Below are 14,631 nucleotides of genomic sequence, written 5' to 3'. Positions count from 1 at the left end.
AGTATGTGGTGCTAGGCACACCCCTTTGACGGTGCACCCCCTAATAAAATGTGCTGCGCACGCCTATGGCTGGGATGTGTAGTTTCACAACATCTAGAGGGCCACAGTTTGGACGTGCCTGGTGTAAACTGTCAGAGATTCTATTTGGCAATTTACACCCGCAGTGAAGTGCCATAAATCAATGTCCAATTACATTAGAACCCTCCAAATCGCTGGTTGATTCAATGGGATTTGTACCAAAATCCCTTTCTCTTATATTTCCTTACATTACATATGAAGAAATGCTGCCCTCTGCTGCCCGTATTTGGAAGTACAATAAAGTAGATGAACAGAGAATGGTAAATCTACTGTCATTCGTGTTCATTCGACTCGAGACTGCAGTTTTTCCCAAGAACGTCATCTCTGTTGTTTACTAAACACAAAACCCAGCAGAGTTTGCTCAAATACAAATGAAAATCACGGCAGAACACACATGTACAGACCAATAGATGAAACGGCCAAACTCAGCAGCACTTTCCATAGGCACCATTACAACACGGGAATGTACCGGGATACGGTCGTATTATCGAGCACACTTAGGTCGACAGTTATTAGGTCCACACCGTTGTGTCGACAGGGTTCTAGGTCGACATGGATGAAGGTCGACAGGTGTCTAGGTCTACAATGGGACATGGTGGACATGGTTTTAGGTCGACAAAGTATTCAACATCGGCCATAAACCATCGATGATTTGAAATCATTGATGGTCGATGGGCATCCCTAGAACTGGAGGAGGGTGGGGGACAGTATGCAGCTCCCGGCAGTGGGTGAGCGTCTCCTCCCACTGGGAGGGAGTGAGCGTGCATGAGAGCAGGAGGCGGTATAATAGTGGTATGTGGGCAAGACATTGATAAAAGTTGTGGCGCTGGTGCAGAGGACCGTGGGGACACTTCTGGCAGTGGGGGAACCCAGGGGCGGCACCTGCTTGTGGCGGTACAGGATCCCCCATTCTCACGGGGGGGTGGGGACGTAAAATGCGGGAGCGGGGTTGCGGGGATCCGCTGGGGGGTGGAATTGCCGGAAGGGGGTCAGGTGGGTCTGCAAATTGCGGGAGGGGGGGGGGGGGGTGCGGGGGTCCGCGAATTGCGGGAGGGTGCAGGGGACCGCAAATTGCGGGAGGGGGGTGCGGGGGCATGAATCGCGGGAAGGGGGTCCGCAAATTGCGGGAGGGGGGTTGTGTGGGTCAGTGAATTGCGGGAGGGGGGGTTACGGGGATCTGTGAATCGCGGGAGGGGGCGTGAGGGAGCCGTGAATAGTGGGAGGGGCGCGGGGGTGCCATGAATCAAGGGAGGGGGGGCGCAGGGGGGGTTTTAGAATCGCGGGAGGGGGAGCAGGGGTCCGCCAATCGCGGAAAGAGGCGGGGGTCCACAAATCGCAGGAGGGGGCTGGGGGGGGCATGAATCGCGGGAGGGTGTCCGCAAATCACGGGAGGGGGGCGCGGGGGGGCCACGAATAGCGGGAGGGGGGTGGCTACAAATCGAGGGAGGGGGGGTCTCGAATCGCGGGAGGGGGTCCGCAAATCGCAGGAGGGGGGCATTGGGGGTGTGGTGTAAATTGTGGGAGGGGGGGTCGTGAATCGCGGGAGGGGGCGGGGGTCCGCAAATCGCAGGAGGGGGCACGGGGGGCCACGAATCGTGGGAGGGGGTGTCTGCGAATGGCGGGAGGGGGGGTGGCCGCAAATCGCGGGAGGGGGGGGCGTGAATCGCGGAAAGGGGGGGTCTGCAAATTGCGGGAGGGGGTCCGCGAATCGTGGGAGGGGGGTCGCGGGGGGGGGTGCCGCGAATCACGGCCCCCAGTGGAGGGGTCGCGGGGGTCCTGTGAATAGCGGGGGTGGGGCAGTGGGGGGCCCACGAATCGCGGGGGGGCCAAGAACCGCCGGAGTGTGCTTGCAGGGGGGGGGGGGTGCAGGCAGACCTGCCGCTCACCTGGTGGCTGTGGAGTAGCAGTGTCTTTGCCTGGCAGCATGGGGAGGCAGAGGATGTCTGGCACTGTGGGCTGGTTCTCTGGCACTATGGGGTTTATTCTAGTTCATTCTTTCTGACAAAATCCTTCTTAGATGGACAAAACCATGTGCACTGCAGGGGGGCAGATGTAACATGTGCAGAGAGAATTAGATTTGGGTGAGTTATTTTGTTTCTGTGCAGGGAAAATACTGACTGCATGATTTTGCACTTCAATATAGATCTCACTTTGAAGAAAAAACCCACCCAAATCTAATTCTCTCTGCACAAGTTACATCTGCCCCACGCGCAGTGCACATGGTTTTGTCCATCTAAGAAGGATTTTGTCAGAAAGAATGGACTAGAATAGCCCCCTATGTGAGTGTGTGTGGGCGGAGTCAGAGGCTCCACCCAGCGTTATAGACACACTCACACATTGAGTGACAGATGTAGCCAAATATATAAGATATATATATATATATAGATATATATAAATCCAGCAGAGGGATGTCACTCGAATGTAATAATAACAACAAAAGGCAAGGGTTTGGTCCAAACCCTTGCCTTTTGTTGTTATTATTACATTCGAGTGACATCCCTCTGCTGGATTTATATGTATTTTCTTTGGATGCGCACCGAAGCAAGTTGTGTCTTATGATAGAGTGCCGGACACCTTTGGACTGATATATATAGATATAGATATATAAATATAGATCTCTCTCTCTCTATAAAACATACAATGGGGGGGATGTATCTAGCCTTGGAGAAAGATCACATGCAGACAGATAAAGTACCAACCAGTCAGCTGTTACTCTCATTTTACAGGCTTTGCCTAAATAATAATTGAAAAACTGATATGTTGATACTTTACTTCCATACAAAGCTGGATACACTTCCCCCTATGTATCAGACGGAATCAATGTGTATATAACAGGAAACCAGAAACAGAAGCAGAAGCCATTGGAGTGCATCAGCCAATCGTTACCCTGGAGTGATGAATGGCAGGTCCATGAGCCAGTTAGCTGGATGAAGAGTTAGCCAATGACAAAGCAGCTCTGCGGCAGGAGCAGGAAGTGTCTGGGGCTGGCTCAATGTCAGCTAGTAAGTGTGTGAGTATACAGTAAGTGGGGGGTAGGTACACGTGTGTGTGTCTATGGGGGATGCAGTGTTACTGTAGTGTCACATATAAAGGCAGTATAATATGTGTAACATAATCAGTGCAGGAATAACACAGTACAGCTGCTGCTGCTGCACACGTGGCTGTCAGTCTGCCTGCACTGTGCATCTGCTCTCCATAGTGTGACTGCAGGTCGTGTGTGGATGAAAGGTCGACATGAAGGTTTCACTTTTTTGTGTCAATGACGACATCTGTCGACATGGACCCCCAGTTAGCGTAGCTCCTCTACCGCTGCCCTCCACACACTACCATTCCCAAACGTCCACGTGGATGATAAATCATGAAAAAGTCCCAGAAAATAAAAAAAAATCATGAAAAACTCATGTCAACTATGTGCTTTTGTTGACCCTTTGTAAATGTGGACCTAGAACATGCCAACCCTTTCACCATGACGGCCTAGTCCATGTCTAGACACTGAAGACCTATCATCCAGATCCCGGGTCACACACTTCGGGGTAAATTACTAAAGGTTCTAAAAATTAACAGAGGTGACGTTACCCATAGCAACCAGATTCTGTCTTATTTTTTTCTAGGTTGCAATAGAAATGATAGGTAGAATATGAATAGATCTTTTTATTTTTAGAAGCTTTAGTCAATTTCCCTCTTGGACAGCAAGCAGAGCACTGAGCATGTTGCAGCACTTGCTGATCGCACAGCGCACACGATGGTCAGGAGGACAGAGAGCAGAGCACTGAGCATGTTGCAGCACTTACTGATCGCACACCACAGTCAGGTGGACAGACAGCAGAGCACTGAGCATGTTGCAGCACTTGCTGATCGCACAGCGCACGATGGTCAGGTGGACAGAGAGCAGAGCACTGAGCATGTTGCAGCATTTGCTGATCACACGACGGTCAGGTGGACAGAGAGCAGAGCACTGAGCATGTTGCAGCACTTGCTGATCACACAGGACACACCACGGTCAGGTTTACAGAGAGCAGAGCACTGAGCATGTTGCAGCACTTGCTGATCACACAGCACACACCACGGTCAGATGGACAGAGAAAGCAGTGAGCATGTTGCAGCACTTGCTGATCACACAGCGCACACCACGGTCAGGTGAACAGAGAGCAGAGCACTGAGCATGTTGCAGCACTTGCTGATCACACAGTGCACACGACGGTCTGGTGGGCAGACAGCAGAGCACTGAGCATGTTGCAGCACTTGCTGATCGCACACCGCACATGACGGTCAGGTGGACAGAGAGCAGAGCACTGAGCATGTTGCAGAACTTGCTGATCACACAGCGCACACCACGGTAAAGAGGACAGAGAGCAGAGCAGAGCACTGTGTTGCAGCACTTGCTGATCGCACCGCGTATGACGGTCAGGTGGACAGAGAGCAGAGCACTGAGCATGTTGCAGCACTTATGCAGAGCACTGAGCATGTTGCAGCACTTGCTGATTGCACAGCGTATGACGGTCAGGTGGACAGAGAGAGCACTGAGCATGTTGCTGCACTTATGCAGAGCACTGAGCATGTTGCAGCACTTGCTGATCGCACAGCGTATGACGGTCAGGTGGACAGAGAGCACTGAGCATGTTGCAGCACTTGCTGATCGCACAGCGTATGACGGTCAGGTGGGCAGAGAGCAGAGCACTGAGCATGTTGCAGCACTTGCTGATCACACAGCGCACACGACGGTCAGGTGGACAGAGAGCAGAGCACTGAGCATGTTGCAGCACTTGCTGATCGCACAGCGTATGACGGTCAGGTGGACAGAGAGAGCACTGAGCATGTTGCAGCACTTGCTGATCGCACAGCGTATGACGGTCAGGTGAGCAGAGAGCAGAGTACTGAGCATGTTGCAGCACTTGCTGATCACATAGCGCACACCATGGTCTGGTGGGCAGAGAGCAGAGCACTGAGCATGTTGCAGCACTTGCTGATCACATAGCGCACACCATGGTCTGGTGGGCAGAGAGCAGAGCACTGAGCATGTTGCAGCACTTGCTGATCACACAGCGCACACGACGGTCCGGTGGACAGAGAGCAGAGCACTGAGCATGTTGCAGCACTTGCTGATCACACAGCGCACACGACGGTCTGGTGGACAGAGAGCAGAGCACTGAGCATGTTGCAGCACTTGCTGATCACACAGCGCACACGACGGTCCGGTGGACAGAGAGCAGAGCACTGAGCATGTTGCAGCACTTGCTGATCACACAGCGCACACGACGGTCCGGTGGACAGAGAGCAGAGCACTGAGCATGTTGCAGCACTTGCTGATCACACAGAGCACGACGGTCAGGACATGTACAGGGCAGGGCAGTTACCCGGCTGCTGCATTCTGTTACATAGAATCAGTCAGTTCTTATAGCTGGAGTTCGGACTTTATTATAATAATATAGAAATTATAAATTGACATAATATTTGCGTTATTTGACGTTCTAGGTTGCAGGTGAGCGGAACCCCGCAGGTGAAGATGACAAGACTGTTCTATAATCTGTGTAGGACTACAAGGACTCTTAGGAAAGCCGCAGTCTCTGTGCGCTGCATGGCGATGCGCCCTAGGGTGGTCCTGGGGATCGAAACCAGCTGTGACGATACCGGGGCCGCTGTTGTTGATGAAGATGGTAAAATACTCGGAGAATCCCTCTCATCTCAGAAAGATGTGCACTTACAGTAAGTACTCTGATATACAGTAGGTATTAAACTCAGTAATGTAATACTCCGTCAACTGCAAATTTGCAGATAAGCTATCTGGTCTGAATCAGGCCCCAAAGCCGCTCTATTGATTATTGAAAGTAAATATGCGAGGTGAATACATTTACGCAATAGCAGATCTTGTACCTTATTTATTGTACCGTGTGTGTGTGACACCCGGTTCCACTGCACACTCACAGAGAAGGCAGGACAGACCTTAAAAGATTACGATATCGAACATTTAGGGCGAGGGGTGATGGGTTGAAAGCTTTCTAAGTGTATAATTCAATAAAGAGCATTGGGTTCTGCTGTGGAACTAAAAGTCCCAGCAAGCCTCCCTCGCATGCAGGGACTTGGAGAACCTGCATGCCGAAAAATCTGCATGCGGGAAATGAAAGGGCAGACTGGGACTTGTAGTTCCACAGCAGGACCAGTACTTGCATATTCGGGTTCTGACCGGGATTAAGATCGGATGGGGGCATTCGTACCAATTCTATCTTAGTAAATTCCCTGTTAGAATCTTTTTCGCTCTCTTTATCCGAGCAACTGTTGCATCTTACCCAGGGAAATGGGGCATCAAACACAAAGCCGGGTGCTTGGAATCTCAGTCAGAATCTGTTACATCCACATAATTGGGTGGTAATTCTGGTGTAAATAGACATCTAGAATCCTACTTTGCCCAAGTGTTCATTCGAGCACCCGCCATCTTTGAAAACCCATGCAGTTCCTGTTCCTTGCCCAGTGGCGGATGTAGACTTCTCTTCTATGGGGGGGTGGTTTACTGTTTAAACTTGACCCTCCCCTTCCAGTCCTGACTCCGCCCCTTCCCATTCCTGACTCCTCCCATTGTAGGAATGCCGCCCCCCCCCTTCAAAATAATAATAAAAAAAAAAATGTAAAAGAAAAAAACCCTGCATGGGGGGTCTGCATTGCAAACACACTGTATGTGCAGCCGGACACACCAGCAGCCGGACAGTGCACACACAAGGGAGCTCCAGGCTGTGGCTGCTCCCGCTCATCAGCCGACTTCATCCTGAAACCGGGCAAACAATGGGCAGACACCCACTGTGTGCCCGCCGGGCAGTTCTGCAGACACAGCCCACCCCACACTGTCTGTGAGCAGTCAGGGTGGCAAACCACCTCATTTACAGCCCACCAGCCAATAGGACGGCAGGATGGGGAGAGAAAGCCACGCTGTATCAGCTACTGGGTGAGAGAGGCGGCGTCATCACCTCCCCATCATCACTACAATCATTACTTAGTACAGGGCTGGGCAACACCGGCCCTCCAGATGTTGATGAACTACACATCCCAGCATGCCTTGCATCAGTTTCAGCATGGCCACATAGCAAAACTAATGCAAAGCATCCTGGGATGTGTAGTTCATTAACATCTGGAGGGCCAGTGTTGCCCAGCCCTGACTTAGTAGGTAGTGCGGGTGCAGATGCAGCCGGCAGCAGTGAGGAGTATACCCTCGCCCCCCGCAGTGATTCCACGTGCCTGGGGGGGGGGTGACCGCCCCAATCGCCCCCCTTCTTAAATCCATCCCTGTCCTTGCCTGGGGTGCCGCTGTCTGCTGTGGTGTTTCTAGCACAGGTCTGGTTTCCATATCAGTGCTGATATACAGGCCACACTTTGCTAGAAGCACTACAGCAGACAGTGACACCCCAGGCAGGGAAGAGGCACTGCATGGGTTTTCAAAGATGGACGTTGTGTAATCATGTTGGTTCTTACTTAATATCGTGTTGTATTTTCTCTGCTGTTTCCTGGTTACCTGTACTATGTATCACCATGTGTACACCTAGGGCTGATATTATTGTACTGTTCAGGTGTCTGATTGTTCCAACGGTCATTTATTACAGGACCGGCGGCATCATTCCGGCGGTGGCACAGCAGCTGCACAAAGACTGCATAGACAGAGTGGTGAGTGCCGCCGTCCTGGCCAGCGGGGTGTGCTTCGGCGAGCTGTCGGCCATTGCCACCACAGTGATGCCTGGACTGGCGCTGAGCCTTGGCGTGGGGCTCTCGTACAGCCTGAACCTGGTGAAAGAGCATAACAAGCCTCTGATCCCCATCCACCACATGGAGGCCCACGCACTGACCATCCGCTTATTGCACCCCGTGGAATTCCCCTACTTGGTCCTCTTGATTTCAGGAGGTCACTGCATTTTGGCTGTGGTTAATAGTGTGCAGGACTTTCTGCTGCTTGGTCAGTCACATGACAGCGCACCGGGGGACGTCCTGGACAAGGTAGGGCCATTTATTTCACGGCTATGCTTCTATACAGTATGGTTTTGGGTAGAGATGGGCGGTTTGAGAACAAAGCGGATCTTTTGGATGGATCCCATGTAAGAGCGAGTGAGTCGCCGATCCCAAAAAGGTGAACCGTCGATCTTTTACTTTCAGTTTCGTTTTCCATTACAATGCATTTGCCTGATCTCAGCACTGCCACCTGTGGCAGCTGAGATGTACTACCTCTGGAGACTGATTACAGTGCTGCGACTGCAAGTAAAAGAAAGAATAACAAGGCTGCTGCTGCTAGGGATGGCCATCGGTGCAGACGCCATCGATGGCGATTCTGCACCCAGCCATCGATCAGTGTTTTACTCAGTCAAATTAGGCCTTTTTTTCAAAGTGAGTTGAGGACCCGTCTAAAAGATCTGGATCTTTTGGCGGAGTGATCAGCTGGATACCGACTCGTCTTAGTGACCCGTTTTGTCCATCTCTAGTATTGGGGATCAGCTGCACCCAGTTTCTATAGGTGCAGAATGAAAGTCTTATAGAAAATGTGTTTCTGCAAGAAGCTACAGCAGTAAAGGGCACCACCTAGAGGACATGTACTGTAGGTGCGCCTCTAACTCAGACTATACGGTCATAGCATTGCCATATTGGTGGTCAGACTGGTGTGACTGCGCTTAGTCTCTGCTTGGGTTATCACCATGGAGTCATATTAATGATATGTTCTACATATGCGCTGCGGACAGGATAATACAGGTAACATCCGCCTGATATTGGGAATCTGCTTCTAGGTGGCCAGGAGACTCTCGCTGGTGACGCATCCTGACTGTTCCTCTTTGAGCGGCGGACAGGCCATAGAACACTTGGCTCAGTTTGGTGACAGAATGCTGCCTGGTAAGCTGGGAGTTCCCATGACACAGCACCAGGACTGCAACTTCTCATTCGCCGGTCTGCGCAACCACTGCGAGACGATTATTCGGAAGGCAGAGGAGAAGGAAGGTACACCCTGATCCCCATAGCTAGGCTTACCATCCTATAGACCTACTGTATAACACTTGTGTCTGTTTCTCTGCCCTCATTACTGTGACGTAAATGCATATTGTCTGTATTACCACAGGTGTCCACAAGGGGGAGCTGCTTTCTTGTGCTGCTGACATTGCAGCCTTGTTTCAGCACTCGGTGGCCCACCACATGGTAAAGCGAACCCAGCGAGCCATTCTCTTCTGCCGGCAGGAAGGTCTCTTACCGGCTACAGGCGCGTCATTGGTGAGAATATAGGTATATGTGACATTCTCTACCATGTCCCCCCTTTATCCTTCTCTATCCACTTACTAAGGATCGCACATGCAATGCGATCTGGGTGGGATGTTACTGGCCAGGATCCAATTGCAATAGGCAGGATGTATCTTCCTGCAGACGTAGGGACTGGGGCTCCAAAAGGCGTCCGTCCCTGTGATCTGCCCTGACTGCTGCCAGGAGGTCTGTGCCTGTGCACTCAGCGCTGATCCCCGGCTCACCGCGCGGGCCGCGCTACCCAGCCGGAGCAGCGGGCAGACCCAGGTGCAGGGGGCAGGGGGAATGCGGGCAGACCCGACGCTCATCTGTTGGCTGCTGTGGAGTAATGGTGAATGGTGCTGTAGCCCTGGCTGTGGGTGGGGGGAGGTGTTTAACGCTGGCCTATTCCTAGGGGGGGGGGTTTGTGTATAACGCTGGGCAGGGGCCTAAGGCAGAACCTATGTGTGTATAACGCTGTCAATCACTCTTGTAACCCCGCCCAGCGTTATATACACGGGGATGAGTGACAGATCTGGCTAAATATTTGAGATGTTGGCATGTGATGGTTTTGCCATGTAAATGATTGCCGGCATCCGGCACCTCTGGTAATCTCCGACCCTGTCACATCTACCAAGTTCCAATAAGTGCACTACCACAGTTCAATTTTTAGAATTTTTTTATTAATTGCTCAACATAAAATGTGTTTTTATATGTAATATTTTTATTAAATGTAATACTTGCTACACATCTGTGTTTCATTCAGCGCAGTTCACCCTCTTCCTGCTTTTCTGTTACCTATCACATCTACCCAATGGACGATGATGAGAAGGTTTCCATGTGTTGGTTTCTCCCTTCTTAGGTTGTATCTGGTGGTGTGGCCAGTAACGGATACATACGCGGGATGCTGCAACAGCTAACGGATGCCACAGACATGTCCTTGTTGTGTCCGCCGCCGAAGCTCTGCACCGACAACGGCGTGATGATTGCCTGGTAAGAAGAGTCAATGTCTTATCTAAACCACAGGTTTCCTAGTACAGATGCGTCCTTTTATGCTGCGGTTTTGGGGCACCAGGGGGCCGATACAGACTTAATCACAGGGCTGCAAATTTGGGTATATGGGAGGGGCTGAGCCAAAATTATGCTATTAAAATAATTGCATAATATACACCACGCCCCTTCTCCTTACACCTGCGAATCACATTTTTATGCTGCAAGAGGGCGGGACTACAATTATGGCCATTAAGGAGGGGCCTGTGTGCAGCATTGTCCTCCCAAGCTGATGCCCCTTGTTAGTGTCCATAAGCACCGCCTGCTCTGCCCCCACACTATTTATAATGATACATTTAATACTATAACTGCAACTTGGCATGTTAACTATCTCCTTATTGCCTCCTTATGCCCAACCCATGCCCCGGTTCCTGCTAACACTGTGTTTCCACCACTTTCATTTCCCGATCCATATAATATAAAGCCCCTAGGACATCTATTGTGTGTATTAGGTGTGTGATCTGCGTCTTTGTGACCAGGGTTATTTATAGTGTTGCTACATGCTCAGTAATTGTATATAATGCAGCACAGCTCTGTATCTGCCTAATGTTTTATGTATGATGTCCTTAGGAACGGTATTGAGAGGCTGCGCGTGGGGGCTGGAGTATTACATGATGCCTGCGGTATACGTTACCAGCCAAGGTGAGGCCTACAGGCGTACAGCCCATTCCGCATATGTATAAGTGCCTGCAATAGTGACTGTCTGCTGGCATTCTGACCCATACATTAGGCCGACTTGTCCTAAGGACAAGTCAGACCCAATTGTCCTGTGAGCCACCCGGCAGCTCCCCAGGAGGCTCACATAGGATTTGGCACTAGATGTGCCATTTTGTACATGTGATAAATCGCACGCGATTTATCACGTGTAACCCGGGAGCTGCAGTGGGGCAGGCGGCGGGTGGTGAGGAGCAGTGGAGCGGGCGGTGATTAGTGGGACGGACACGTTGGGTATTACAATTTTGTTTTAAAGTGTCAAATGACTGGCTTGGCCTCTGATTGGCTGAGAGAGGGCACTCTCAGCTAATCAGTGCCCTACCTTCCCGGCTAGTCATTTGACATGTTTTTTTGTTTTTTTTCAATTCTAATACCGCCCGCTCCACTGCTCAAAGTGAAAGTACATCGCAGAAGCCGTCATCAACATGGTCAAAACCTGGGGTAGCCAACTCCAGTCCTCGAGAGCTACCAACAGTGCATGTTTTCCAGGTCTCCTCACAGAATCACAAGTGAAGTAATTAGCTCCACCTGTGCATCTTTTACAATGTGTTAGTGAGTAATGAGTGCACCTGTGCAGCAGCTAGGTTGTCTGGAAAATGTGAACTGTTGGTAGCTCTCGAGGACTGGAGTTGGCTACCACTGGTCAAAACTGTGACTGGATCCAATAAAAAATAGCATTTACATACTCGTCACCGGCCCGCGCTGTGCGCGCCTGAATGGAGCAACACTTGAATTGCTTCGTCGGCGACATTTAGAGGCTGCCAGTGAGCAAAACTCACCCCATAGAGGTAAGGAACAGCATTACGTAGGATAATAAAGTTTACACTGTTTACAATGTGGGCCTTATTCTAGTTCACTCTAAGAGGCAAATTCCTTCTCAAATGGACAAAACTATGTGCACTGCAGGTGGGGCAGATGTAACTTGTGCACAGAGAATTAGATTTGGGTGGGGTTTTACTTCAAAGTGAGATCTATATTGCAGTGTACAAATAAAGCAGCCAGTATTTACCCTGCACAGAAATAAAATAACTCACCCAAATCTAATTCTCTCTGCCGGACAAAGAGAAGCAGCGCTGACGTTTACTAATTAAATCAATGAAAATATTTATTGACAATTAAACATATTAAAATACATATATATTCAAAACAAATAATAATTTGATGATGGACCCAATTATTATAGTCACCAAATTTAGGGTAGTTTGACCTGGTTGGTAAAAAGGATGGAGTCCTTATTAGCCACTTTATGGTGTCCTGATGATGTTTGAATGGACTCAGCCGATGGCACAAGGTGTAATTAACCAACTCGGGAGTCCTCACTGCTGCGAGTGGTCAGGTGTCCATATTGAAACGGGCAAGGGACTTCCAGGAATGGATGAGATCCGATCAGACGAATTAGATGCTAGGCAAGCCCTTTGGTGTGGGAAGAATGTTCTTAAACCAAATTGGGTCCGGAAGGCAACAGGCACCAACGCGTTTCGCAGTACTACTGACTGCTTTATCCAGGTGTCTCTCCATATCTGTGGGCTCCTCTTTATACCGAACTTCCTTCATAGGTCATTTGCATAATTCATTGGCATTAAATGAACAAAATCATAAGACTTACTCGCAGACAGTAAAATGAATTACCGAGAACTTTATACAATTCCTTTTTATAGGCTCACATAGAGAATTTTAGAAAAGAAAAACCACATTAGGTCAGATGGAAGTTAATCACTTCCGGGTCATAGGTCAGTTTTTTAGCCGTCTCAGATGTTCATGGATGAAGCTTTTTTATTAAGAGTCCGTCTCAGGCGCCTTATTAGGGATCAGTCTGAGAGAAAGAAATCAGAAGGGCTGTTTACACTGTGGCCCTTATTCTAGTTCACGCTTAGAGGCAAATTCCTTTTTAAATGGACAAAACCACGTGTACTGCAGGTGGGGCAGATGTAACATGTTCAGAGAGAGTTAGATTTGGGTGGGGTTTTTCTTCAAAGTGAGATCTATATTGCAGTGTAAAAATAAAGCAGTCCGTATTTACCCTGCACAGAAACAAAATAACTCACCCAAATCTAATTCTATCTGCACCTGTTACATCTGCCCCACTGCAGTGCAGCATGGTTTTGTCCATCTGAGAAGGAATTTGCCTCTAAGAGTGAACTAGAATATGGCTCTGTGAGCATTTCATGCAGCAATCGGAGACTTATCTGCCGTGTTATCTTCCCTGTAGGGCTCCCCTAGGGACAGACATCTCAGAACAAGTGCGGAAAGCTGCAATAAAGTTACCGACACTCAGAAACAAGAAGTGAGCGCCACCACCGGAATCAGGCTGTCGGAGATGAGAACGACCAGGGCTGAGGATGGACGTCACACGGGCTCTAGTAAGGATTCTGTCTAAGGAAAGCGTTATGTACTCTCCTTACGCTATACCGCCTCAGGACTGCACAGGAGGACGGGGAAGCCAGTCACATGATCTGGAAGCCAGTCACATGACAAGAGGTTATTTACTTGTATCATCCAATCATAACCGAAGGCGTTACTGCACATATGTATGGTTCTAACCTTATGTGCATAGTGTCTGCTAACAGTTACAGGGATAACAATGTGTGTAGTTTGCTACAAGTGTGTTCTGTATATTTGGGATACAATAAAGTGTCATTATATTACAGCACTCCTCTTTCCTCTGATGTAACACATGTTCTATTACACGCAGCTAGCAGTAACAGTCATGCCTACAGAAGGGGATGGTAACACGTGTCGGCATTTGGGGCACTGTGGGGTCAGTTCCCTATGTATATCTGCAGCAGCTGCATACACCTATCCTCAGATCTCACATTAAAGGGTGACATGAGTTTTTTTCTATTGACCGAGTTGTTTATTATTTACGATCCACGTGGACTACAATAGGAAACAGTAAAGTGTCCGCAATACACATATGGGGGGGAAGGGGGCAGCATGTTGACAAAGAACCCCAAAAACGACGAAGACCGCAGGTTGACTATTTCCATGTCGACCTAGTGCATGTTGGCTATTTTCATGTTTCAACCCATTCACTGTCCTAATAATCCACACTCCATATATACATGGGCGTGGGTGGAAAGGTCTACAGTGTCTACCTTGAGACCAAAAGGTCGACATGCAATTTGTCGACATTGACATAAGGTCAACACGCAAAAGGTTGACATGCATTATGTACATAGTAGGGTCCAGGTATAGGTGGGCACATATGGTATAGTGTGTGAACTTTAGGGATACTTCCCAATGTTCCCGGTGTGGGAGTTGGGACTCCTGCATGCCAAATGGGCGTGGCCTCATTGAAAGGGGCATGGCATCATGGGAATCGCACTTCTGCAAGACACACCTCCCATTTGTTGTCACCATGGTGGCATGCCCAGTGCTCTGTGAGGGACTGGCATTCCCTAGCACCTTGATGGCTAACCTTGACACTCCAGCTGTTGTTGAACTACACATCCCAGCATGCTCTGCACCAGATTTAGCATGGCCAAATAGCAAAACTGAAGCAGAGCATGCTGGGATGTGTAGTTCAACAACAGCTGGAGTATCAAGGTTAGCCAT

At 49.6% G+C, this 14,631-nt stretch overlaps 1 protein-coding gene across 2 annotated transcripts; it reads left to right on the top strand.

Annotated features, from left to right (window-relative positions):
• The first annotated feature begins 2,956 nt into the window (after positions 1 to 2,956).
• Positions 2,957 to 13,723, top strand: OSGEPL1 (O-sialoglycoprotein endopeptidase like 1). 2 transcript variants are annotated; one of them, XM_083154337.1, is made up of 8 exons: positions 2,957 to 3,088; positions 5,551 to 5,781; positions 7,665 to 8,052; positions 8,832 to 9,039; positions 9,158 to 9,306; positions 10,175 to 10,305; positions 10,933 to 11,004; positions 13,286 to 13,723. In XM_083154337.1, the coding sequence occupies exons 1-8, from the start codon at positions 3,021 to 3,023 to the stop codon at positions 13,362 to 13,364; spliced, it is 1,326 nt and encodes a 441-aa protein (XP_083010463.1). In that variant the 5' UTR covers positions 2,957 to 3,020; the 3' UTR covers positions 13,365 to 13,723. The 2 variants fall into 2 exon arrangements, with proteins under 2 accessions (XP_083010463.1, XP_083010464.1); XM_083154338.1 differs by having other exon boundaries at positions 3,033 to 3,080.
• Positions 13,724 to 14,631: the final 908 nt, after the last annotated feature.

This window comes from Crinia signifera, chromosome 7, assembly GCF_055691185.1.
Source record: "Crinia signifera chromosome 7, ASM5569118v1, whole genome shotgun sequence".
Lineage (NCBI taxonomy): Eukaryota > Metazoa > Chordata > Amphibia > Anura > Myobatrachidae > Crinia > Crinia signifera.
This window is presented reverse-complemented; position numbering and strand designations above follow the sequence as displayed.

Coding starts and splice junctions, on each gene's coding strand:
- OSGEPL1 (XM_083154337.1), top strand. CDS start 3,021: ATGACAAAGCAGCTCTGCGGCAGGAGCAGGAAGTGTCTGGGGCTGGCT. Junction 8,053..8,831: donor CGGGGGACGTCCTGGACAAG/GTAGGGCCATTT, acceptor ATCTGCTTCTAG/GTGGCCAGGAGACTCTCGCT. Junction 9,307..10,174: donor CGGCTACAGGCGCGTCATTG/GTGAGAATATAG, acceptor CTCCCTTCTTAG/GTTGTATCTGGTGGTGTGGC.